General features: G+C 43.8%; 6 protein-coding genes across 8 annotated transcripts; 5 read left to right on the forward strand and 1 right to left on the reverse strand.

Annotated features, from left to right (window-relative positions):
* The first annotated feature begins 219 nt into the window (after positions 1-219).
* LOC126604745 (uncharacterized) lies at positions 220-2,765 on the forward strand. 2 transcript variants are annotated; one of them, XM_050272050.1, is made up of 4 exons: positions 220-1,040; positions 1,119-1,274; positions 1,361-1,836; positions 1,917-2,765. In XM_050272050.1, the coding sequence occupies exons 1-4, from the start codon at positions 284-286 to the stop codon at positions 2,385-2,387; spliced, it is 1,860 nt and encodes a 619-aa protein (XP_050128007.1). In that variant the 5' UTR covers positions 220-283; the 3' UTR covers positions 2,388-2,765. The 2 variants fall into 2 exon arrangements, with proteins under 2 accessions (XP_050128007.1, XP_050128006.1); XM_050272049.1 differs by having other exon boundaries at positions 220-1,274.
* Positions 2,766-10,393: 7,628 nt separating this feature from the next.
* On the forward strand, positions 10,394-12,305 carry LOC126604747 (glucan endo-1,3-beta-glucosidase 8-like). The gene is made up of 2 exons (XM_050272051.1): positions 10,394-10,740; positions 11,180-12,305. Exons 1-2 carry the CDS (start codon positions 10,394-10,396, stop codon positions 12,303-12,305), a joined length of 1,473 nt encoding a protein of 490 aa, XP_050128008.1.
* A 1,076-nt stretch (positions 12,306-13,381) lies between these two features.
* Positions 13,382-15,825, forward strand: LOC126604751 (syntaxin-32-like). The gene is made up of 5 exons (XM_050272057.1): positions 13,382-13,836; positions 14,318-14,568; positions 14,658-14,830; positions 15,158-15,346; positions 15,498-15,825. Exons 1-5 carry the CDS (start codon positions 13,593-13,595, stop codon positions 15,655-15,657), a joined length of 1,017 nt encoding a protein of 338 aa, XP_050128014.1. The 5' UTR covers positions 13,382-13,592; the 3' UTR covers positions 15,658-15,825.
* Positions 15,826-15,965: 140 nt separating this feature from the next.
* LOC126604744 (uncharacterized) lies at positions 15,966-19,168 on the forward strand. The gene is made up of 4 exons (XM_050272048.1): positions 15,966-17,716; positions 17,810-18,034; positions 18,149-18,240; positions 18,334-19,168. The coding sequence occupies exons 1-4, from the start codon at positions 16,613-16,615 to the stop codon at positions 19,040-19,042; spliced, it is 2,130 nt and encodes a 709-aa protein (XP_050128005.1). The 5' UTR covers positions 15,966-16,612; the 3' UTR covers positions 19,043-19,168.
* Positions 19,169-19,886: 718 nt separating this feature from the next.
* Positions 19,887-23,279, forward strand: LOC126604753 (autophagy-related protein 23-like). Of its 2 annotated transcripts, none has more exons than XM_050272058.1 (3): positions 19,887-20,528; positions 22,210-22,462; positions 22,790-23,279. In XM_050272058.1, the coding sequence occupies exons 1-3, from the start codon at positions 20,190-20,192 to the stop codon at positions 23,176-23,178; spliced, it is 981 nt and encodes a 326-aa protein (XP_050128015.1). In that variant the 5' UTR covers positions 19,887-20,189; the 3' UTR covers positions 23,179-23,279. The 2 variants fall into 2 exon arrangements, with proteins under 2 accessions (XP_050128015.1, XP_050128016.1); XM_050272059.1 differs by having other exon boundaries at positions 22,210-22,459.
* Positions 23,280-23,846: 567 nt separating this feature from the next.
* Positions 23,847-26,210, reverse strand: LOC126604748 (cyclin-dependent kinase F-1-like). Its single transcript, XM_050272052.1, has 2 exons — positions 25,657-26,210; positions 23,847-25,057 (listed from the first exon to the last, which is right to left on the reverse strand). The coding sequence occupies exons 1-2, from the start codon at positions 26,140-26,142 to the stop codon at positions 24,146-24,148; spliced, it is 1,398 nt and encodes a 465-aa protein (XP_050128009.1). The 5' UTR covers positions 26,143-26,210; the 3' UTR covers positions 23,847-24,145.
* Between the last annotated feature and the right edge of the window lie 499 nt (positions 26,211-26,709).

Raw genomic sequence — 26,709 nt, forward strand, 5'->3', positions numbered from 1 at the left:
CTTTTTAGGGGAAGCTTTGTGGGTGAAGCTTTGGAGGTGAAGCTTTTCGGGTGAAGCTTTTTGGATGAAGCTTTTTTTTTTTTTTTTTTTTTTTTTTTTTTTTTTTTTTGGCGCTTGACACGGTCTTCATTTGCTTGTTTTGTAGTGACTGTGGAAGACGGATTGCTTTCTGATTGAGAAGGGTTCCGGCATCGCTTTGCACCATCTTCATGTGGGTAATATAGGAACTTCCTTATGTTTTGATCATGCATGTAGTGATAGAATTTGTTTCTTCTTATTGTAGATGTCAGAGCCTGGAAGTTCTAGTGATGAGGGCTCTTCTAGCTTTAGCTCTAAGTCTGAGTCTGCAATGTCGGAGTCTTCAGGGTCTTTGTTAGAGTCCGGTACTAGAGAAACATTGGATGATCTTCCCAACCGTCAAACTTTAGCTATTGCTAGTTCTTCCTCCATGGCGTTGGGTGAGGGGGTTGTTTTTGATGCCATACCCATAGTTCGCTCTGAGTTCACAGCAGACCATCTAAAGAATAACTTGTTAGATAATGAGAAGCAGGTTGAGGCGCTAAGGCAGTCATGTAATATCCCTCGTAGTGTAGGGATACGTTTGGTACATGATGAAGAATGGCCTTCTGAGCCTCCCCAGGGTCATGTTATGTTCTACACCCAGATATTACTGACTTTAGGGGTGAGACTACCTTTACATCCGTGGTTGCAAAAGATGTTATCTTTGATCGGATATGCACCTGGGCAACTCAATCCTGGTTTCTGGGATACTTTGATTGGATTTTATATCATTTGGATGGAGTGTGGGTTGTGTGAGCCTTCCTTCCATCAGTGGCGTTACTGTTACAAGATGCGCCCAGCAAAATCATGCACTGGTTATGCCGAGTGTGCATGTCGGAGTGAGAGAGAGCGTATTGTGTATGGTAAGAAAAAGGCATACTACACATGGAAAAACCGTTGGTGCTTTCTGTATAATGATTGGGAGTATGATAAGGGTGTCACGCCTGAGCGACGTGTGCTTACTCACTTCCAGACTGTAGGTTGTAACGTATCAACCGTTCGTACTATTTGCTATTTGTTGTGGTCTTTTCTTGCTTCTAACACTTTGCTTCATGTAGTGACGCGGGGCACCATCCAACTGTTTGGGCAGGAGCTATCTGACATAGAGAAGGTGTTGAGGGTGCCCAAAGAGGATAGACACTTAAGCAAGCTACGACCCTTATTTCGTCGGTACGGTTTCCAACCCTTAGTTTCCGAGAGCCAGGGACGATCGAGTAAGTTGTATCCTTCATGTAAACTTAGCTCAATTCCTTACTTTATTTGGAAAGTTGTATTTCTTATTTTGATTTTCCTTATGCAGTGGAGAAGGTAAGCAAGAAAACAGGGACTAGCACCCATAAAAGGAAAGCACCAGTGTTAGTTCCTTCGGAAGACATCCTACCGCATAAGAAAATTCATAAGTTCCGAGGGGAACCATCCGTTAGACCTAAGTCCCAAGATGTGGTCCTTAAGGGGCCTGCCTTTAGGAAGACTGGAGTCAAGGCCGTTGATAATGCTGCTGCCGTAGTTGCAGGAGAAGGGAGCCGACTGTTGCCTCATCCTCTTACTATGGAGCACACTGTCCAGGAAAGTGATCCTGGTTCCCGCCATGAGGGGAAAGGCAAGGAAAGAGCTGGCAGTGTCCCGTGGAAGGACTTGAGGGTTGCCACGCGGCCAAAGGATTTTGGGGATATCAACAATTGCTTGGCAGGGCGTCGATTCGCCTTCGATGAGCTCGGAGAGCCCTTAGCTAAGGATGAATCGGATTGCGACCGGATGTTGAAGCTGTCTTCATATGTGAGTGTTACTTTGTCATTTCCTTACTTTTTCCTCTTTATTATCATTATTTAGGTAGTGATGATCGTCTTGCCATGCAGGTCATGGCCGAGTATCACGACAGACTGCAAGAGGTTGAGCGGTACAAGGCAAAACTGAAGGAGAATAAGCAGCTTGTGGACGAGGCCCGGAGGAATAAGGGACTTTTGACTCAGGCCCTCCAACTGAAGGACGAAACCATGGAGAGCTTGAAAAGGCGAAATGGTGAGAACCTAAGGCTTAAGAAATTGTTTGAGGCAACTAAAAAACAGTTGGAGGTGGCTACCTTGGAAGTATCCAAGGTTAGGGGAGAATTGGATGGTGCCTTAGTTGAGATTTCTGAACTGGAGAAGAGCATTCCAACTGAAAGGGAGGCTGCTGTGCAAGAATACTTAAGTTCTTCGACCTTTCATCTTGTTATTAAACCCTACTGTGCTCAAGAAGCTCGCTTTGAAAAAAGGAAATGGATGGCCGTCCTTGATCGTTATGATGATGGGAGCATTCTTCGAAAATACCACGAAGATATAGATTAGCATCATCGAAAGGGCGAGACATTTGTCCTTGCTGTTGATCCTAGCAGCGAAGATGAGTCTGATAATGAAGGTAGTGTTGATGCACAGACTCAGCATGGTGAAGAGGATCTTGGGGATGCAGAGGATGATGGTAGGACGCGGAGTGATACTGCCAGGGGTTCGGCTTCAGATGAGAATGAATAGCAGTGTCTTTACTATCTGCATGTATTCTGGATGTAGTAGTCTGATGTGTGTATAACATGTGCCCATGTTATAAGCTTGAGAGTTTTGGATTTTAGGTGTTTATGAGTGTTTGCACTATTATTAATGCATGTTTGGCTATGTATGAATAGATCTATTGTTTGGATATAAGCCATTGTTTGGTTGTTCCTTTCTTTGTATAGTCTTGTCGACACATACTTAGATTTTGCTTCGTGTTGGATATATCTGCTTTGAGGTTTCAACACTTGAGTGTTCCCTTGCTAGGAATGTAAAAGAGTGAGGGCTGAGTTGGCTAAATTACCTCTTTATTGAATTCATTGCCAAATGGCCTTCATTACATAGGATGCCGAACGGCTATAGCTCAACACTTGTACATCGTGAGTCTATTTGTAGTAGTACTTTAAGTGATCAGCGTTCCATGGATGGCCAAGGGTCTTGCCATCGGAGCTTCTAAGTGTGTAAGAGCCAGGGCGACTGATGCCAATGACTTCATACGGTCCATCCCAGTTTGGACTAAGTGTGCCTTCACTCGGGACTCTGTCGCAGAGTAATCTTTTCTTTAAGACCCAGTCTCCTATTTTGAAAGAACGAAGCTTGACCCTAGAGTCATAATAGTTGGAGATGCGCTGCTTGTAGGCGACATTCCTCAAGTGAGCTTGGTTTCTGTGTTCCTCGACTAAATCCAAGTTGAGGGTGAGTTGTTTGTCATTTTCACTTTGAATGTAGTTCTGGACTCGGAATGTTGCTTGCTCGAGCTCAACAGGGACAACCGCCTCTGTGCCAAAGGCAAGTGAGAATGGAGTTTCTCCTGTTGAAGTCCGATATGAAGTGCGATATGACCAAAGAACTTGGGGTACAAATTCTGGCCAACAGCCTTTAGCTTTGTCCAAGCTGGTTTTCAAAGTGCGCTTGATTATTTTGTTGATGGCCTCAACTTGTCCATTAGACTGGGGATGAGCTGGAGAGGCAAAGCATAAGCTGATGTTGAACTTAGAGCAGAACAACCTGAACTTCTTGTTGTCAAACTGTCGCCCATTGTCAGTGACTATCGCATTGGGAATGCCGAATCTACAAAGGATGTTCTTCCACACGAAGTCTTCTATCTTTGCCTCAGTAATGGTTGCCAAGGGTTCTACTTCGGCCCACTTTGTGAAGTAGTCCACTGCAACGACTGCGTAACAGACTTTGCCCTTCCCTGCCGGCATTGGGCCGATCAAATCAAGTCCCCACTGGGCGAAGGGCCAAGGGCTGATCATAGGAGTAAGAGGCTCTGGAGGGGAATGAGGAATAGTTGCATATCGTTGACATTTGTCACATGAGCGGGATACTTTGATGGCATCCTGGTGGAGTGTTGGCCAGTAATATCCTTGGCGAAAAGTCTTGTGTGCTAGGGACCGAGATCCAGCATGATCTCCACAGACTCCCTCATGTATTTCCCGAAGGACGATTTCCGCCTCGGCAGGCGTAAGACACCTTAAGTATGGCAGGCTAAAACCTCGCTTATAGAGTTGATCATTGATGATCAGGTAGCGGGTAGACTTGTATCGAATTTGCTTAGCCTGGACTTTATCATTTGGAAGGGTGCCATGAGCAAGGAAATTATAGATCGGGGTGATCCAACTATCCCCCTGTTGTAAGTTGCATACTTCTGCGGCCATGGTGCTTGGTGTTGCCAACAGTTCGACATGAATTTTTCTTCCAATCTTGTCTTCCACAGCTGAGGCGAGGCGAGCCAGGGCGTCTGCATGACTGTTTGCCGCTCGAGGAACTTGGGTGATCTGGTAGTGGAAGTGCTTGAGCAAAAGTTGTGTTTGCGCAAGATATGCTGCCATGGAGCTGTCCTTAGCATCAAAGTTGTTGGTAACCTGGTTGACCACTAATTGGGAGTCACTGAAAATATCAATTTGTTTAACCCCGAGGTGTTTGGCCAAACGTAATCCTGCTAGAAGGGCTTCATACTCGGCCTCATTGTTCGATGCCTTGAATTTGAAACGAAGAGCATACTCCATTGCTACTTTGTCGGGCGTAGTCAAGACTAGTCCCGCTCCACAGCCCTGTTGGTTGGATGAGCCATCAACATACAGACTCCATGCTGAGGTCGTTGATTCTACCTTCTGAGCTTCCGGGGGTAATGAAGCCACTGCTTCAGGTGTAGAAGCAATGTCAACCGGATATGTGAAGTCGGCAATGAAATCTGCTACTGCTTGACCTTTTTCGGCTGGTTTTGGTTGGTAGGAGATGTCAAACTCGCCCAATGCTATCGCCCATTTGATCATTCGCCCAGACGTGTCAGGACTCTGGAGTATCTGTCGAAGAGGGTGATTGGTAAGCACGATGATGGCGTGTGCTTGGAAATAAGGGCGAAGTTTCCGAGCAGACATGACCAATGCTAGAGCTAATTTCTCAATGTTGGAGTATCGTGTCTCCGCATCTTGTAGGGCTTTGCTAGCGTAGTAGACAGGTCGCTCAATATTCCCATCCTTTCGAATGAGAACGGAACTTACGGCTGAAGCTGATACCGATAGGTAGATAATGAGAATGTCTCCTACCTCGGGCTTGGAGAGTAGAGGGGCTTTACTCATGTACTCCTTGAGGTTTTTGAATGCCTCGGCACATTCATCAGTCCATGTAATGTACTTCCTACTTCCCTTAAGTGCTTTAAAAAAGGGAGCACATTTGTCTGTGGCCTTAGAAATGAACCTGGTTAAGGCTGCCACCTTGCCAGTAAGGCTCTGGATGTCCTTTGAAGTTACCGGTTCCTTCATGTCGAGGATTGCTTTGATCTTCTCGGGATTAGCTTCAATGCCTCGTTGGCTAATCATGAAACCTAAGAATTTGCCAGAGCCTACGCCGAAGGCACATTTGTTGGGGTTTAACCTCATTCGATACCTCTTCAAAATAGTGAAAGTTTCAGATAGGTTGGTGATGTGTTGGTCAGCATGTTTGCTCTTGACTAACATATCATCAACGTAAACTTCCATGCTCTTCCCAATCTGCTCGGCGAACATTGAGTTGACTAGTCTCTGATAAGTCGCTCCTGCATTCTTTAGGCCGAAAGGCATGACTTTATAGCAGTATAGTCCTCTGTCGGTAGTGAAGGCTGTGTGTTCTTGATCCGAAGGGTTCATGAGGATTTGGTTGTATCCTGAGTAAGCATCCATGAAGCTCAGGAGTTCACACCCGGCCGTAGAGTCTATAAGTCTGTCAATAAGAGGAAGAGGGAAGCTATCTTTCGGACACCCTTTGTTTAGGTCGGTGTAGTCAACACACATTCTCCACAAGACCTTTTGAAGCAAAAGACTTTCTTTGGTCGGATTTTTCTTAACAAGGACCACATTTGCTACCCATGTCGGGTAATTGACTTCGCGGACAAAGCCTATGCCTTTGAGTTTTTCAACTTCTGCTTTCATTGCCTCGTATCGTTCAGCGTCATAAGATCTTCGCTTCTGTCTCACCGGCTTGATCTTGGGGTCAATACTCAAACGATGACAAATGACATCGGGAGAGATGCCTGGCATGTCCTCGTATGACCAGGCGAAGACTTCAGTGTTCTCTTTCAAAAAAGATATCAATGCTAACCGAAGGGGTGGTGACAATGTGGTGCCAATCTTCACCATGCGATCTGGATAATCTCTTGAGATAGGTACCTTCTCCAACTCTTCAGCAGGTTGGGCTTGCTGGGTGAAAGAGTCATCTCGAGGATCATCGGGTTGATTGTTGCTATCAGGAAGATCCAAGTTCGCTTCATCTAAGCTGGTCTTTGTGACTTGGTCATGTACAGACAGGGTTTCCTTGGGTCCGGGCAAGTGTTGTTGCTTAACTGAAGTGTTGTAACATGATCGTGCACTAAGCTGATCTCCTCTGATGTAGCCGTTGCCATGGGGGGTTGGAAATTTCATCAACAGCATATGCGTGGATACCATAGCCTTGAGATCATTGATGCCTGTGCGCCCAAAGATGACATTGTATGCCGTTGGGCAGTCAACCACTAGGAAGTTAGTGGTAATGGTAGCCGTGTAAGGGCCTGTACCAATAGTAAAGGGTAAATGTATGCTCCCTAAGGGTTGCACGATATCACCGGAGAAGCTTATCAGAGGAGAAATCGAGCGATCGAGCAAGTGTTCAGCTACACTGAGCGCCCTGAAAGCTTCGGCAAACATGATATTGACCGAAGCCCCTGTGTCTACGAGGATTCGTCGAACATCAAAGTTGGCTATGTGAGCCTCCACGATCAATGGGTCGTTATGAGGGTAGATGATGCCTCTTTCTTCCTCAGGGTAGAAACATATCGGATCCCAGTTAGGTTTTTGATACTTCCCTCCCCTGATGTCTTCCACGTGAAACACTTGGTGACCAGGCCTCAGACTTCGCTCACTGTTTTTCATGGCCCTATTGGAAGATTCAGATATGGGTGTGCCGCCGCTTATGGAATATATGACATTCACCTGGCGTTGGTTACGGTTATCCCTTTGAGGGTGAAGAAGGAATTGATCAATTTTTCCTTCTCGTGCCAAAGCTTCAATACGATCACGGAGGATGATACATTTCTCGCTATCATGGCCGTTATGCTCATGGTAGCAACAAAACGTGCCCGCGTTATTCGGGGGCGTGTAATCTGGGTGCCTCGGCTTTGGTTTTGGTATCAGGTGAGCTATGCTGGGGTAAATGGCCGCGCATGTGGCATTCAAGGGCGTGTATGTCTCATACCTTGGGGTAGGGGGTATCTTGACGCGGGTTTGACCCACTGCATTGACTGCCTGGGGGCGAGCGTTATTGTGGCGATACCCTTGGTTATCGGGATAGTGTCCCTTACTCTTTTTACTGAAAGGAGAGTGGTGAGGATGGAAATCCTTCCTCTTGCCTTGAAATTGATATGTCTGTTGATTCGGTGAAGCATTATGCAAGGCATGGGGAGGTGCCACTGCTGTTTGGGAAGTCGAGGTCTTCTCATTTAGGTGAGTCTGGCTTCCACCTCCCACTTGTTGATAAAGGATGGTTGTAGGGGGTTTCTCCTGATATGTCTTTGCCTCGGCGGAGGCATGGTTATAAGCCTGCGCCATCACCTCAGAGTAAGTCTTCCAAGTATTGGCATTGATCATGTATTTAAAGAAACAATCACGTAGGCCTGCCGTGAAGGCTTTGAGGGCAGTCTTGTCATCTGCTTCGGCACACCGGGAGTATTCATGGCTGAAGCGGCCAGCATACATACGTAATGACTCGTCTGGCTTCTGGCGGATAGTGTATAAGTCATCTGCAGAGTGCAAGCGATCGGTTTGGAAAATGTGTTGGGAAACAAATAGTTTCCTCAATTCCTCAAATGAGTCTACCGTCTCAGGTGTAAGACGACAATACCAATTTAGAGCTCCACCAGAGAGGGTGGAGGGGAAGAGAAGACATCGCTCTTCGTCGGTGTGCATCCGGTATGCCATGGTGGACTCAAAGAGGTTAAGGTGCTCAATCGGGTCCTCTTTTCCAGTATAAAGTTGCAAGCCAAGCTTTTGCTTTGTCTTTGCTTGAAGGGGGGTGTTGAGGATCCTCCTTGTAAGAGGGCCAGGCCTGGGTTGGTTCCAGTCAGGTATTTCAGCCTGACGTTCAGCCTTCAACTTGTTTACTTCCTCAAGAAGTTGTAGGACAAGGGGGTCCTGAGCGGAGTTATGTGTCACTGGAGCTTTCTTTCGTAAATCTCCATCTCCTCTTGGAATTAGGAAGGTTTGATCAAGGGCATGTGATTTTTCCCTGGACTCGCTGTACTGGCTTCCAGGGTATGTCTGTCGGAACACCTCTGAGTCCCCTGTACCCTCATGTCTCTCTGGGACTTGTTGCCCCTTCCCCAAATTGGTGGCCGGCTTGGGCCGTGGCAGGGGACCGAGTCTCTCAGAAATCCTTGGGTCATTAATCTTTGAGCTTATATGGATGGAATTCTCTCGACGTTGCTTCAGGAAATCCCGACAATCGCGAAAGACGGCTTTCGATCCTTCTGCCCCTTCAGTAAAGAGGTGTCTCCCTCCACTTCTCATGGTTCGGGTTGAAGCAACTGGGTTAAGAGAAGCCTCATGTTGATTATCAAGTCGAGGGGTAATCTGTTCCCTATCAGGGATATCTATGTCGAATGCATGTGACCCTCCATGTTGGAGGGCACCCAGTTGATGGTTGACTTCCACGGGGGCAACAAGCTCGCGTGTCTGAGCTTGCCTAGCTTCGTGGAGTGTCTCGAAGAGCTTCTCATATTGCTCCTGGAGGACCTCATTCTTCATTGCTATCTTGTTGTTCTGAGCTTCCAACTCATCGACTTTAGCTTGAAGAAGAACTCGTTTTCCTTCCTTCTTTCGTTGTTTCGCACTATGTGCAAGGGGGGTGTCATTCTGTGTGCTGTGGCTTCCTTCGCTTCCCATGTTGGAGAGGGATGCCTGGTCAAAAGAAAGTGTACGAATGATAGAAACCAGCTTGACACAGCTGAAGAGAGTAGGAATAAGTGTCGTTTCCCACAGACGGCGCCAAATGTTGATGCACAAAATCAGCGAAGACTTTGGTACAACAGAAAGTGTCAGGTTTTGTGACCTTCGCTTGGTTGCTTGGTTGCTTCAGTCACTAGTGAGGATAAGTACGTAAATGAATAGAGACAGAGAAGCAAACACAGGATGTACGTGGTTCACCCAGATTGGCTACGTCCACGGAGTAGAGGAATTCTTATTAGTAGTGAAGGGCTTACACAAGTACAAAGGATCAAGCTCTCAATTTAGTGAGTTCTTGTGAATGATTTAACACAAAATGGCATTAGGCAATATTGTGGGGGAATGACCCCTATTTATAGAAAAACTTGTAGCTTTGTCACATTGACATGTGTCATGTTGTGATTGGTTCTTGATGTCGACACGTGCTGCGCTCTGATTGGCTTTTAATCTTGACACGTGTCGAGTAGTGATTGGCCTCCTGGTCGGAGGGGAACTCTTCTGGGTCCTTGACAGTATAGCGTTGGCCGGTGCTCGGTAGTTTCGGGATTGGTCAAGTATGGTACAAACACTACTAAACTAGTCGAGAAACTTCGATAGAGTTGTCTGATTAGGACAGTTCTCACATTAAGTGAATTACTATACCGAGTCAGGTGGAATCAAAATATCGGGTGTTTCATATTTCTATCATGAAAGCTAACCTCACGGATAACGTGTTCTAGATGCCTTTTGCACAAGTTTTTCTCTTAAACCAATAGGCAACGCATTTTACTCTTTCTTTCTAGACTGGGGCTATCTAACCAATGCAACTCTCATATTGAGCGGACCAACATTGGGTCGAGTGGAACTAAAATACAAGGAATTTCATAATTTTGTAAGAGTTACTTAACAAATGACGTGTTTTGGATAACTCTGCCTAAGTTTTTTCCCTAAACCAATAGGCAATGCATTTTACTCTTTTTCTTTGTGGACTGGCCAAATTAGCATGGGTTTAGTATTTATATTTAATAAACTAACGCTAAACAAATAGCATGGGCTGGCCACCATAACTGAATAACTGAATTAAGCAACGAATCTTACATTTTTTTCTGCTTTTCTCTCACCTCCCCCATGAAAGTTCTAACACTGAAACTCTAGAGAGAGAGAGTGAGAGATAGTGAGAGAAAGATTGCAACTTTTCACTCTATATATTCAGGAAGAGAGAACCAAAAGAATTCCCTTCTTCCTCCCTCTCTCTCTTCCCTGCATCTCCCAAATCATTGGAGGCCTCGAAATCTTTCTCGATTCTTGCTCCATTCAACAAAAACTAAGATTCTAAGACAACCCCTTTAATTCTTTACCAAAAGAAACCGAAAAATGTCACAAGAAAGAGTGCATCTCTTGGCATTAGTACTAATCCTTCTTGTTTTCGTGACAATGGTCGAAAAAGGTGCGGCCTTTGGAGTGAACTGGGGAACAATGGCAACGCACCAGCTCCCGCCGAAGAAAGTTGTCCGGATGCTGGAGGACAACGGATTCGACAAGCTGAAATTGTTCGAAGCGGACGGAAGGATATTATCCGCTCTCATAGGGACTAAAATTGAGGTGATGCTGGCAGTTCCCAATTTTATGTTGCAGAAGATGAGCCAGGATCCGGTGGCTGCAGATACATGGGTGGATGCCAATGTCACAAGTTACTGCTACTCTGGCGAAGTGAATATCAAGTTAATTTCTTCATTTTTTTCAATGTTTTTCATGCTTTTGCCCCATGATTATGAAGCAGTTATTGTTTCCCTTTGATTGCTTTCTTTTATTCTGTTTTTTAACTGTTTACTACTGCTACTTGTTTGTAACATGTCTGAATGAGTCAATCCTTTTACTGTGTGAGTCGATTTTTAAGGGCAAGTTCTACCCAGGTGCTTATATAACCCGAGACTCGGGTTGAGTTGATTCTAGGACCTTGTGAAGGAATACTCTTTGCAGTTTTATTCTTTTGCAGAATAATTGCCCAAAAGATGGAAAGGAATGGAGCTCAGGGGCAAGGGGGCGGGCACATTGCCCTAGCCAACTGACCTAACTCACGTGTCTGTTTTATTTGTTACGGTGACTGTTACTTGTTTCTGAAAATGTCTCCATGATTGTTGTGGAATTTGGTTTTTTCAGGTATGTTGCAGTTGGAAATGAGCCATTTCTCAAAACATACAATGGTACCTATCTCCAAACCACGTTACCGGCTCTCAAGAACATACAAGAAGCCCTAAACAATGCAGGACTTGGGTCACAAGTCAAAGCCACCGTCCCCTTCAACGCCGACATCTACTTCTCCCCTGATTCAGACCCTGTTCCATCTACTGGAGACTTCCGGCCTAAAATTCGAGACTCCATAATCAAGATCCTCCAGTACTTGAACACCAATGAGGCACTATTCACAGTCAATATCTATCATTTTCTCAGCCTCTATGGCAATACCTATTTTCCTTTCGGTTTTGCATTTTTCGATGGAACAAGCAAGCCCATTAAAGATGGTAACCTGATGTACACCAATGTGTTTGATGCAAACTTTGACACCCTACTTTGGTCTCTCACCAAAGCTGGTTTCCCCGAAATGAAGATCATAGTTGGAGAAGTGGGCTGGCCAACTGATGGTGACATAAACGCGAATATCGGCAACGCAAAGAGGTTCAATCAGGGAATGATTCAGCATGCCCTGAGTGGAGACGGAACCCCAGCAAGGAAAGACAAACTCGATGTATACCTCTTCAGCCTCATTGACGAAAACATGAAAAGTATTGCCCCCGGGAACTTTGAGAGGCACTGGGGGATATTCGAGTATGATGGGAAGCCGAAATATAATTTGGATTTGTCAGGCACTATGCAAAACAAGGCCATGGAAGCTGTAGAAGATGTGGAATATATGCTGAGGAGTTGGTGTATTTTGGACCCAAAAGTTAAGTATTTGGATGATTTGGCTAAAAGCATGGATTATGCTTGCACACTCTCAGATTGCACTTCCTTGGGATATGGAAGTTCTTGCAACAATCTCAGCCTCCAAGGGAATGCTTCGTATGCATTCAACATGTACTACCAGGTGAACAACCAGAAGAGCTGGACGTGCAATTTTTCGGGTCTCGCTGTGGTGACCGATAAGGATCCTTCCGTTGGGGACTGCGAGTTTCCAGTGATGATTTCGTATGCTGCTCCATCAGTGTTGTTGCATAGCAGGGGAGTTTTGCATTTTGTGATGAAAATTGTTGGAGGGTTTCCGTTGTTTTTGATGATTCTGCTATGACATAAAAGCTTTTAGGAAGCCATGGTTTCAAAGTATAGAACTTTTTTTTCTCTTATTTTCTTACATTGATTCTACAATCTTTATAATGTAGTGGACTCATAAGTTTAAATGTGAATTATTTCTATGACTTTGGAGTTTGCATTTATGAATACTTTTATTGTGACGGTCATACAGAAAAATTTCTTGCAATAAGAAGAATCTTCATTTCCGTTTTAATGAGGAGAATTTTCACTTCCGTTTTAATCATGTACAAGACTTTAAGATAAATTTGCAAAGAGCTTATGGTTTAAGTGATGAAGAGCATTTAACTTTGTATTCGGATAACTGTAAGTCAAACGTGATTAATAGCATCTTTGCATTTGAGGTACTCTATTCAGATTTCCTCTCCTCTAGTATCGTGCTTGTTTTTTTTTTTTTTGAAAGAATGATAATGGATTAGGCGAGTCGAGCTACGCATAAGGCTTGACCGTTGGACTACAATAGTAAAAACCTTACTCTCTAAGCCTGCACAATGCAAAAAGAAAGAATCAAGACTCTAGAATTAGCCTTCAACTACATGTAGACTACTTCCTTTCCTCTCAAAGCGATTAAAAAGGCCTAACTCCCTAACATAATAACCTCCTCCCGGTCACCTATATCCGAGTTTATTAAATAAAGAAAAGTGAAAATAAAAGAATACAAGCTGGGGGACGAAAAATAGGACAAAACTCAAGGGCACAAGCATTGGCGGCAACTGCAAAATTTGGAATAGTGGATCACCAATAATAAGCACCACCAGCCACGATAAAAGAAGTTAGGGCATCAACAACTTGATTACCCTCTCAATATTGAAGGTAAACTCTCAATATAAAACGATTTTGTTTGAAAGGACGATATCTGCGTAATTTAATCTAAATTACAAAGCAACTAGTACTACGTTCCACTTATATTTATTTTTACTGGTATCTAAAAATTCGACTCTTATAAATGACATATTTGATACGGAATTATGACTAGTTTTGTACCTAAATAAGAAGATTAGATTTAACTTTTTTCCTAATTAGCAACCTTGGTTGATATTCAGCCCATAGCTGAACCTCTATTTACGTTTCTGACCCATTTCCTTCCCTACCACCGAACTCGAATCATAAACCGAAAATTTCACCACCAATGACCCCCATTTCCTTCTTCGATTGTTCAGCCTCCATTAATTCCATAAATTATACATTCATACATATAATCTCCATTTCTACAATTTTTTCTTTGTAATTGTAAATTTCTTGCAAAATTAGCGATAAAAGTAAAGAAATGCAAGGGAAATCCGGCCAATCGTCGTTCCGAGATCGAACGCAGGAGTTTCAGAGCGTCACGGATAGGCTTCGTAAGTCGTTCGCGCCATCTTTCAATGGGCCGTCGAGCAGCGGCAGCAGTGGTGGGAAGCTCGACGGACCTCGATCTGCGGCGTCGGTTCAATCGGAGTTCAACAAAAGGGCTTCCAAGATTGGGCTCGGGATTCACCACACTTCCCAGAAGCTTGGAAAGCTCGCACAATGTATGTCAAGATGCTCTTTCCCAAATCAATGCTTTTTTTGTATAATCCCAATTATATATGCCTGATTAGTGTGTTAATTATGCTAATGGATGTGTAAATTGGGATCAATATGCTTAATTAGTGTGTTAATTATGCTTAGAGAGGATCAGGACGCTAAGCAAAAGTTTGTGATGGAATTAGAATATGAATAAGCTGGTAATTCAAGGCTGTACCTGCCTATACAATATGGACAAACAAAACCCTTTCAAACTTTTAATCGAAAATAGAACTTGGTGATGCTAAACAAACAATAACCCGTATATAAACCACGATTTAGTGCACTTTATTGTTTGTTTAGCGTCTCTCCGGTCCAAAAGGGGTATCTTGTTTCTAAACACTGATGTTTAATGAAGTACTGCTTTGTGATTAGTTTACTTAAGTTGAAATCCATGCTGATATTTGGAGCGATCTGCGCTGAAATATTTGCTTTGGTATTCGCCAGTGGCGAAAAGGACATCGGTGTTTGATGATCCCGCTCTGGAGATCCAAGAGCTGACAGCAGCTATAAAACAAGACATTACTGGACTTAATTCAGCACTGATAGAGCTGCAGCTGCACTGCAATTCCCAGAACGAAAGTGGGAACATCTCGAGTGACACCACGACTCATTCAACCACCGTTGTAGATAACCTGAAGAACCGGTTGATGAGTGCTACGAAGGAGTTTAAGGAAGTTCTGACCATGCGGACAGAGGTATACTGTATGTCTTGCACTGCACATAATCCTCGTCAGTTTTTCTGTTTACTGCAATCTAAGTTCCTTGTTTGTTATCTGTGTGGCAGAATTTAAAGGTTCATGAAAATAGGAGGCAGTTATTTTCTTCAACCACTTCGAAAGAGTCAACAAATCCGTTTGTTCGTCAACGTCCTGTGGCTGCCAGATCAGCTGCTAATGCATCGACAGCTCCTCCTCCATGGGCCAATGATTCTGCATCTTCGTCACAGTTATTTCCTAGGTAAATTTCCCATCAGGCATCACTATGTTTTACGGAAGTAGGTATTGAAAGCATATTTGTTTCATTCTTAAGGCAAGTTCCTAGGTAAATTTCCCATCAGGCATCACTATGTTTTACGGAAGTAGGTATTGTAAGCATATTTGTTTCATTCTTAAGGCAAGTTCTTATCAGGTGCCTCGACCTCCAATATATATTTGAATCTTCTGTTTTCGGGTTCCCATATGTCACCATCTTCCTAATGCTACATGTGGATGTAGTGAAATGTATATCATAGATCCATGTTTTCAGTTTGACATGTCATCGGCATTGGTATGTATTTTTTTTCAGGAAGCAAACAGATAAGGAATCTCGACCATTATTGCAGCAGCAGCAGCAACAGGTAGTAGAACAACAAGACACCTATATGCATAGCCGCTCTGAGGCTCTTCAGAACGTGGAGTCAACTATTCACGAGCTGGGTAACATATTTACCCAATTGGCAACCATGGTTTCGCAGCAAGGAGAGCTTGCAATCAGGTTTGTTGTTTGGCGGTCATGCTAGAAAGTACATGTGTGCATTCAGAAGTCTTCACTGAAAGAAAACACAAACTTGTAGAATAAATGTTTGTTTAAATGCTTAAAATACCAATGCATGGGGCTCATCCTTGCTCACTCATGTGGTTGTCAGGATTGACGAGAGCATGGACGAGACGCTGTCCAACGTGGAAGGAGCGCAAGGGCAGCTGGCCAGGTACCTTAACAGTATATCATCCAACCGATGGCTAATGATGAAGATATTCTTTGTACTTATTCTATTTCTTATATTTTTTGTATTTTTTGCGGCATAAGGATAATAAAAAAAAAAATATACGAAGCAAAGTAACAGAGCTATGCTTTCTTTTATAGACATCCGGTATTCATCTTGTATTTTCTATCATTTGATGTTCAAAAATTGGCATATAGTACATAAGAATTGCGACGGAAAGTGTAAAGTAATTTTGACAATATTTCTTGGATTTGATTGTATTCTAGATATGGGAACTGGTACACAATCTAGTTTTGACAACGGTCATGATAACAAACGGGAATGAGTTATTTAGAAACTTAGCTGTTAGCAATCACGTCATACTTCTCACATGCTAGTCGTAATGGTCACTTGTTGAGACATCCATTGTATACAGTTTTTGTTGGGAAGATTTTTCCACACCTTAAAGCGGATGTGCGACGCTGCTGGGGATTGTATGCAGTTTTTGTAGCAGAAGGACATAAACATTGCAGCACTTGCTTGTTGGCCCTGGAAATGCAGTCTCTGAATTAGGGAGCTCGAGCGATTTGTAGTGCATGGTAATCTTATCCCACATCAAGAAATCTATTCATTTATGAAACCTTGGACTTCAGAATACCCTTGATTCGGCTGCCCAGGCACTAGGAAAGGACTTAGTAATGGCACTTGGTGCGCCACTGTATCATCCGGGACCAATGATATTGTGTTGTGTTTTAATTTTTCACATTACAATGTGCTATTGGCTCAGGATGTCACGGTAGCTTACCGAGAATGTAGGTATGTTTCTTTCCAGAATTAGATAGGGGATAACGTTACGGTAACGCAGCACAAGCTCCGAAATTCAAACAATTATAGTTCTAATAAACAAACGGTTAGCGGGAATTTGAATTTGAAATTTCGTAACGGCCAAATAATCTCCGGGCCCACCCTTTTCCTTTGCAAATACCGAGTAGAGACTACTACTTCTCCACAGATTCAACCCTCCACCTTCTCTCTCCGTCTCTCTTAGACGCACAACAATGGCGTCGCTCACTCCAGGAATCCTCCTGAAGCTCCTCCAGTCAATGAACTCCGCCACCAAAGTCACCGGCGACCACCGCTCTGCCCTCCTCCAAGTCATCGGCATAGTCCCCGCCCTTGCCGGCTCTGACCTCTCGTCCAACCAGGGCTTCTACGTCCAGCTCTCCGACTCCCTCAACTCCACCTACGTCTCCCTCTCCGATCAGGACACCGACCTCATCCTCACAAACCGCCTCCAGCTCGGCCAGTTCGCCTACGTCGACCGCTTCAATTTTGACTCCCCCGTCCCACGCGTCCTCGGTATCCGCCCCATTGCAGGCCGCCACCCCTTTCTTGGTACCCCAGAGCCCCTTGTGGCCAGATTCTCTACCTCAAAGCGCGAGTTCGTGATCCAGCCCGTGTCGGATTCTGACCAGTCCGCCGATTTCATGGCGATTTACCTGTCCAATAAGCAGCAGGAGCAGGTTGTGAGGAATGACAACAAAGAAGCCAAGATTGAGAAGGCACGACCATCAAGGCAGCCTCTTGCTCCTCGAGACAATGTCAATACGGGAGGGAATTTGAATTCAAATTCAATTTCGGATGAGGCTAAGAAGATTTCAGATCGGCCGGCTTCCAGGTTTTCGTCTCCGGCAGGTGCAAAGAGGTCTGTTTCTGTCGGGAAGAAGAACCCTGCATCGGCCGAGAGAGATCCATCGCTGGCAGGAAAAGGAAAGAGATCGGGATCTCCAGCCCCCTCGAAATGCGTGGTTCCAAGCTTAATTGTGGCGAAGGAAGAGGATAGGAAGGCGTCGAAAGAGGCGGCGATTATAGTGCCGTCAAGGTACCGACAGCCGTCCCCGGTTGGGCAGCGGAGGCAGCCTTCGCCGAATGCACGGAGGGCTTCGCTTTCTCCCGGGAGGCGGTTGTCCGGAGGAGTGAAGGACTCTGCTGCCAAGAAGAAGATGGCAGGTATAGTTGCAGGGATTTCGAAGGTTTCGGAAGCCCTCATTGGGTCTGGAAAGGGTAATCGAAAGGGCTGGGATGAGTCGCCGGCGGTGGAGCAGAAAGAGAAGCCTGCGGCGAAGAACAAACCAGATTTGCAGTCATTTATAAGGACTCAGGTAGTTTTTCCCTCTGTGTGTCTGGATTAAAAAATTTGAATTACTTACTGCTCTGCATATTCTGATTCTGTATTCTGAATTCTGTCTTCGCAGGCTGCCCTTGCACGACGATTAAGCGATGCGAAAGGTGGAATTCCGAACGGCGGTGATGATTCTTCCAGCAATGAGAAAACGAAATCAGGATCACTGAAAGATTTGGTGGTCCAAGAGAGACCCAGCTGTGCAGGAGCTCCGGGCATCACTGTTCATGGAAAAAAATGGACTGATGGAAGTGTCTCACTTGATGCAGTCTCTTCAGACCTTGCAAGGCTTGGAAAGGTATAGTCTTTGGCATTAGATGCCAACTTGGGCGAGCTTTATTTTCGATGCAAATTGCATTACCCAAATAGTTTGATCAATATGGACTAAGTTCTAAACCGAATCGAATTGCAGGAAGCTTTGCAGAGGAAAGTTCTAGCTTCTGCAGCCGCAGCTGAAGCTCTGGAGGAGGCCATTGCTACTGAGTCTCTAGTGAGGAAATTAAGGTAGTTTTATCATTCTGTTCTTGTGGCCTTAAATTTGTTTAAGGACTTGTTCTGCCGCTGTCGTTGAATTCCACTATCCTTTTTGTGTCGCAGCATGTTTGCAGAACTCGCTTCTACATCCAAGGTTGGGAGCCCTCTACCCGCCATTGACCGCTTCTTTTCGATCTATGATGAAGTTGTTAAATCGACCACACTTACTGAATCAATTGCTAGTAACCGCAATTCAGATACATGTTACAATGATCAAATTCCCACTGAGCAATCGAAACCTGTTTCACTTTGGGTCGAAGCTGCCTTAGCTACTGATCTCAGCGTTGTCTCTCTCCTTGCCGCCCAAGACAATGAAACTCCATCGGCTTTGCAGAAAAGTCTGTCAAAAAGACGATACACACCTGCCAAATCCCATCTCAAGATTTCCCCTTCTTCACCGCAGTCCACTGCTGGCGTTGGAACATGGATGAAGGGTCATGGAATGAAGGAGACAGTCGAGCTTGCAGTAAGTCTGCAATCCGAGATGCAAATGTGGTTTCTGCAGTTTGTCGAGAAGGCTCTGGATGCCGGTTTCCGAGTGTTTGGAGAGTGCGCTGCAAATGGCGGTAAATTGCCTATCGACTGTGGCTCCATTGCAGCTGTTCTATCGCAGTTGAAGCGAGTGAATGAGTGGCTGGATGGAGTCGTCTCGAGAAGGAATGAGCTGAATGAGAAGGTTGATGGGCTGAAGAGGAAGATCTACGGCTTTGTTATTCAACATGTTGGGACGACGTTCGACAACCCCACTCCTCTTGCTTCTTCTTCCTCTTGATTCCATAATTTTAATATATTTTGGTCTCTATGTTAGTCTCCATCTTTTCTAATTGTATTCCCAATTTGTCACAACTGCTTGATGTGGTAATCGCTATTTTGCAAAGAATTCATTCGAATTGTTGTTTTTCTTGAGTAAGTCCACAAAATAAGCTTGTTGGATGAATGAAGATACTCTACATTCTAATTAAGTGATATCATTATGTGAGCGTCTCACCCAGTACGAATTCAGTTTGTGGGACGAACTTGTGAGCTCTATCAACGAAGAAATTGAGATATGTCATTTGAGAGTCTCACATATCACGTAAGTACACGTGATTTATCCCGTAACTTCATTATTTGAGCTCACCTTAATCAATTCAACCTTATGAAATTATGGGTTAAATTACATTTTATCCTATCGAATTTGCGTCCAATTACAACTTCATGTCATTGTTAAAACGTTTCAAAATAAACTTATTTTTAAGTTGCAATTATATAACCGTTAAAAATCTGTTAATATAACCAGCCGGACAACGGCAACGGCGACCGCCGGAAGAGCTTCCCAGGGCGACATGCCCTTGCCGCCATGATCGCCGAAAACGGTGCGGGCTCGCTGGATACGATTGAACAGCCCGATGAGAAAAGTGGGTCCAAATCATATGCATGGAAGCCAGATGCCTCTCTTATCCTGACCGCTCCCTCACCCACCCACACGAAAAAAACCCTTCCTTGCAAAAATCCAAGCCAATCGGCCCCATGCCGAACCATCCATCTCCACCGCACATCAAAATCTCCAACGTAAGCCCATCCAACGGCTAGGATTCACTCACACCCCAGTACGAGATTCGTATATAAAACCCCTCACAGATTCACACGCCCTCTGCCCGTTCGGGTTGAAAATCCTCCGACTCTTTCACTCATCAGCCGAGCTCACCGAAACGTGCCGTTTCGTGCTCTTCCCTCTCTCAGATCTTCACCAACCTCAAAGCACCAATCTGCGAATCCAAAATCCCTCTCAAAACCCTAAATCCATTTCCCTCCATCATTTCCGATTTTGCCCTACACATCCCGCCTGAGCTCCGTGACCAAAGCCGTAATTCACATAAAGCCCGCCGTTTGGCGACGCGGATAACTCTGCCTTCTGGACTTTGCGGAGGGGGTGAGAGATGGCGGGAGGCGCGAGCAGGAAGGACGAGTCGGTGGTCCTGAACAGCACCAATGTTTTTGCGGCTCTTGGGAGCTTGAAGAAGAAGAAGAAGGGGGACAAGAGCTCGTCCAAAAGCTCGAAAGGCGGCGGCGCAGCTCAGGATTCTGGGGAGGCGGAGAAGGAGGTCTTTTGGGCGCCGGCGCCCCTTATCGCGAAGTCGTGGGCCGATGTCGATGACGAGGACGATGACGACTACTATGCAACTACAGCTCCGCCGGAAATGGGTTGGGCCGGTGAGGATTCGAAGGCGGCGAAGGAGAGCGAGCTGGAGGCTGAGCATGCGGAGGCCGGCGAATTGGTATCTTCTTTGAGCTTTTGTTTTTGTTTTTCGTGATCTTGTTTTTGGATAGTGCTAAATTTGGAAAATTTATTGCATATGTGTATGCCTGTGTGTAGAAATGTGGATTAGTGTGGATATATCTCTTGCTGTTTTCAAATATGATCGGATTCCGCTCATGATGCAGTAAAAGCTGTAGAAGGAGGTGATATTTTGTTTGTTTGTATTAATTGATGAGGAAATAACTGATAGGTACCCTGTGGTTTTGCTTGTGATATCACCAATTTTCGTTCAAGCAATTAGATTTGGTAGTTCTTATCTACTTTTGGATTGAATGAGATGATGATTAGTGAAGGGTTTTATATGATAAAATTTGGCAGGAGTTACGGAATTTATTGAATGTTCTTGTCTAATTTGGATCGTTCTGTCAATCATTTATTTTAACGGTAGTGGATGCGGATCATTTAACAGTAGTAGTTACTGCATTCTCTGTAAAGGGTTAAAATCTACTACGTTTCTCCTACACGTGTTAGTTCACCGTATCTTTTATAGAGAATGCAAATCTTTTAAGGTTCAGTCGTTACTGCTTTCTATGTAAAGGCTGAAAATCAACTCTGTGTGGCTACATGTGTTAAGTCACCCCACGTTTTATAGAGAATGAGATCTTTTGAATCCCGATCGTTACTGCATTTTATGTAACGGTTAAAATGTACTCTACTTTGCCTGCAGACGATAAGTCACCGCATCTTTGATGTTATGACATGGTTTGTTGTGGCTTTCGCGGAGAAAGTTGATTTGTCTTTTGGCCACCTTCACGTGTGGAGTTGAATTTATTGTTCCGTTAGGAAGTTGCTGTATCCCATTTGTCAGTAACCATGGATTATCCATGATCTGTGTCCTTTAAACGCCCGGAAATTGCTATATTGTATTGGGTGTGGCTGACCAACTGATAGTTTTCTTCCTGTTGCTGTCACGAGACAAAAACCATATCCACACGTGGATATGTGTTTCATTGACATGGTTCTCGTTCTTTAGTGTGGACCCTATAAAATTTGTTTCTTCTGTTGTTTTCATCATGGTATTTTTTGGTGCATATGTTAGAGAATGAATTGGTTTTCTGTAATCAAAACATAATTACGAGACTAAGTGATTGCCTTGTAAGGAGCTTAGGCAGTTTCATTGTGGAAACACAGTGTATATCCCAGGTTTCCAAAAAAAACTTGGTCTTGATTACTGATTTGTTTTTGGTGGACAGAACCGACCTGGTGACTGATTCGAAAGGCCCTGATCTGTTTGTGTTTGGTGGATTTTGGACAATCAGTCTTTGGTCTTTGAAAAAATGAACTACAATGCCATTTCATGCCTACTATGCATCCTTGTTATCAAATGTATAAACCTTAGGTGTCAAGTAGATCGGTATTTGAAATGCATATTGCCAAAACTTTTGCTGATAATTGAAAAGTATTTCTTTTATGTCTGAACAACATCCAAAACGTGTTTTTATATTGTGTGTGTGTGTGTATTTAAGGGTACTTATGCTTCTCTATTCAGCTGTAACAATTATTGTCTTCTTTGAAAGTCAACTTCATCTTTCTTACAACGAAGATGTCATTTTTTTTCCTTTTCAATCTCCAAAATCATATGAGTCGGTACTATTCCTCTGGTTATATTGTGGAATTCTTATATTTAGCCCGATTTCCAGGAAAGTGAAAGTGAGGAGGAAGGTGGTGATGAAGTTGATGATGTTGATGAGGAACATGAAAATGAACTTGAAGCCCCATTGGAAACTGAGCCAGTTAAGAAGCTCCCTGAACCTTCTCCAGCCCCCAAGGATACAGAAAGGCAGCTTTCTAAGAAGGAACTGAAGAAGAAGGGGCTTGAAGAACTTGAAGCAGTTCTTGCTGAGCTAGGATACCCTACCAACACCGAGACTAGTGGCCAAGATGATTCCAGTGGTAATATAGTTTATATGAACAAGTTTCTGCATGCCAGTTATCGTTTTGTAACTGCTTATCTGTCTTATGATTGTTTACATAGCATCAATGCAAAATGAGTATCAGTTTCCAGAAGCTTAAATACTTACGCTAAATGTGCTCAAGTTTTCATGGAGTAAAACTAACTTTTGGTCTCTCTTTAAAATTCCTTTATTAGGGGTTTCATCAAATTTGATCTCTTTCATGGAATCATGATCCTTCTACTTTTGCAGCTTCCTGTCATATTTGATCAATTCAATTTTTGTTATTTCTTACACGAGCCTTATTTGGCCCTACCTTTGCGTGCAGGTGTTACCCAAGAGAAGAAAGTAGAGAATCAAAATGGCGATGTGGACAAGAAGGAGAATGCCACTGGCGAGAGCAAAAGTGCTAAAAAGAAGAAAAAGAAGGACAAGTCATCGAAGGAGCCAAAAGAATCCCAAGACCAGCCCGATGGCACAAATGGTGGAAGTACAGCAGCAGATGAAAACACTGGGACGGATAAGGGAGAAGATGCATCTTCTGGTGATGTTAAAGAGCGGCTAAAGAAAGTGGCGTCCATGAAGAAGAAGAAGTCAAGCAAAGAAATGGATGCAGCCGCTCGAGCTGCTGCAAGTGAAGCTGCTGCCAGGAACGCTAGGCTAGCTGCCTTGAAGAAAAAAGAGAAGAATCACTACAATCAGCAGCCAGTGCGGTAAGCTGGCTATGGATCTTAAGTTTTTGTTCCATTATTTTGTTTCTCCTATATGAACTTGTACTTTTGTTTATTTGTTGAATGGAACAATAAACCTTTTCGGAACTAGTTTTGCGAACTTTACTGTCGAGAAGATAGTTCTTTTACTTAACAGGAAGAAAGGAAAAGTAATGGTTATATTTTCTTACTGTTGTCCCGTTCTTATAGTCAGAATTTTGTTTTCTAGTAGGCACTATCTTCCTTTTTCTAGGGCAACCTCTGTGGGCATGTCCTAATTCTTGAGAACATTGTCGAGTTTGCTTGGAACGGGGAAAGTCATAAATCGAGGACCGTAAAAATGATTGGAAATGAGACCAACAAGGGGGTTAATGCAGGGGAAGTCGGGAATCAAAATGATTTTAACCTATGTTGTGGTAAATGCGATGAATTAAGAATCAAAATGATTTCAATTTCTATTCTCGCCAAGTAAACATGTTGGGTAGCGTGCCTGTCTGGCTCGTCCTTTCCACACTTAAAAAGAAAGTTAAGAAGGTTTCATCGAAATCAATTAGCTCTGGAGAGTAGCCTAACTCCTTATAAATTATTGCAGGGTTTCTTAACTTCTTGATAAGAGAGTCCTTCACATTTTCACAACCTTGAGATTAAAAGGGAGCATACAAGGAATTCTTCACCTTGAGGTAAAACTGTGGATTTATTTCATAAAATCTGAGCCTTTGGTTTAAATCCAAGGGTCAGAAACAGTCATCCACAACAAATCCCAAGTAATGCTGTTTATGCTCATAAGTAACATTAACAATCATCCTAATAAGAATGAAAAGATACAAAATTCTGTGGTAAAATCCCTGGTCCCTTTTAGAACCACTCCAACATGGCTGAAATCGCTAGATATGCATGTACCTTAAAAATTTGATCCCCCAAAAGATTTTACGCAATAAATAACATAACAATCGATATCACCGTACCCTTTGAACTCAGAAGGACTGAATGTGAGAGCCAGTTGAGGTAGTATTTACAGGGCGAAAGTCGTCAAAATCAGAGTCGGAACCCATATCTTCGTAATCAGGCCAGTCACCGGGAGAATCGGAACCCATATCTTTGGTTTGAGGGACGTGCAGCTCGGATAGAGGAACTGGAAGAGGCTCTTCGTTGAAATACTTCTCCTGCAGCAGCTCCATAGCCGTAGCTCTCTTAGCTGGGTCGAAACAAATGAGTTTCTTCACTAGAGAGACTTCAGCAGGGGAACGGTTGCTCAGGCAGGCCTCTATGCCGACTGGATTTTCCACTTTATTGAACGATATTATCCTGTAATCAGGAAGTTTAAGACACCCAGGCCACACCTCCTCAGTTAAGTTGCCCAGAACACTGATGATTCTGCCGAGCTGATCAATATCAGCAGTTCCAGGAAAAAGTGGCTCCAGCGTCAAAAGCTCAGCAAAAATGCAACCCAACGACCATAGATCTATCTCTAAACCATAGTCTATGGATCCGTAGAGCAGTTCCGGCGCTCTGAACCATCGAGTCCCAACACAGGATGTCAGGGCTCCATTTCTATCATCTCCACCCTCTGCCTCATAAGAATACGAACCCCTGAAAAGATCATCGTCTACGTCACTAGCTGTACATGTTGCTAGACAAGATGTATCTCCATCAGGAACGTTTGTATCTTTATCCAAACCTTTCGCCTTGACCTCATCTAACACTCGAAAATATTCCTCTTTGCTCATAGTTCCCTGTTCTTGAGCTCTGTACCCTTCTTCACATGACTCATCTGTTTCGGGAATCACTTCAGGTGGCTGAAAGGCACTCTGACTAGGAGCGCTTTGTTCATACAGTTGTGGGTTTTCATCATCAGGAACATATCCAGGCTCCAAGAGTATCCTAGCCTAAAGATCAAGACACATAACACAAAGAGTTCAATGTTGTAGACATATTAAATAGAAGATGGTCCGAATAGGAAATGCAAACTTTTTTTCGGTTGCAAAGTTGGCAATATGAATTTTCTCAATACAAATAAAAGATGCAAGTCTTCTGCAGCCAGTGGCATGTTGAACAATTGACACCAAACATTTCTTAAACTACAAAAGATAAAAGTGACAGGCTTCCCTAAAATTAACATTCAACTAATGCTCGCTCGCTCGCTCGCTCTGTAATCGTTCTAACGCAAAAATTTTCGATACAAACATCCAAGCAAGTCAAACTCTGTGTATTCATTTCATTCATCAAATAATCTTATAATCCAAGGTCAGTTAAACTCCATCAAAAACATTTGATCCACTCCTCTTCAACCCTGTTAAAATTATAGTAAAAGTTCAATCTTTCAATCAAAATATATAATAATTAACAATTACACATTATAATCTGATAATCCAAAGCATCTCCTACACAATCTAATCCACTGCATATCTAATTTCTAATTTTTAACCCAAAATTTCCCAATCTTCTGCTGAAATAAACAAAATTCAACCAAAAAATTTGAAATTACCTGACCAAAATCAGCCAGCTTCAGAACTCCATCTTCCCCAATCAACAAATTACAGGGCTTCAAATCGCGGTGGACGACCATACTCCGATGACAGGCGTCGACCCCCGATAGGATTTGCAGCATCCACCGCTTGACCTCGCCGCACCCAATCCCGCCCTCTCGTTTCTTGGCGCTTCTGATGACAGTGGCGAGGTCGGTCGTCAAGAACTCCAGGACCAGCACGGCGTCCTCGTCCTCGCGCCAAAAGTACTCGTACAAAACGACGACGTTGGGGCAGCTGTGGAGGGCCTGGAGGGCCTCGATTTCTCGGAACGCCGACTGGTAGTCGTGAACCTCCTTGAGCGCGACGGTGAGGTTGTCGGAGAGCCGGATGGCTCGGTACACATCGGAGTAGGCTCCGGATCCGACCCGCTCCAGGATCTTGTACTTTGCGATGATTTCGGGTCGGCTGTGGATGCTCCAGCTCTTCGCTGGTGGAGAGTCCATGACAATCGCGCAAGAGAGATACAGTGACGGAGAGAAGAGAAGAAGAGGAAGAGATGCGCGAGCGAACACGTGCCAAGTTTATTTTCTTCCCCTTCCTACTTACAGGTCCTCACGTGAGCTCGTAAACAAAGAGCGTTAACTTTTATTTCCTTTTTTTATTACAGCTAGGGCCTTGCAAACGGATCGTGTATGTTGTGTTCATGTTGTTTTAATGTAATAATTATGATCTTAACAAGTCGTATCGTATCACATCCGTTATTTTAACGGGTCCTTAACAGGTCGGGTCACTTTACTCAATGGGTAAAATGACCCGACCCGTTATGACCCGTTAAGAAAAAAAAAATTTAATTTGCACATACCACACGTTGCCACATAAATATTACTTCAAAACATTAAAACACATTTTTCGTTTAAGTATTACATCTACACTCGAAAATAAGAACCTAATAAAAAACATTCATACACTACTAGTCTATTACAAAATATTAAATGTGCAAGGATATGCAAAATGAAAGAGTTTTTGTTTTCAAAGTTATGAAGCCTTTCTCAAAAGTTTAAACCTTGCCA

Source organism: Malus sylvestris, chromosome 15, assembly GCF_916048215.2.
Source record: "Malus sylvestris chromosome 15, drMalSylv7.2, whole genome shotgun sequence".
Lineage (NCBI taxonomy): Eukaryota > Viridiplantae > Streptophyta > Magnoliopsida > Rosales > Rosaceae > Malus > Malus sylvestris.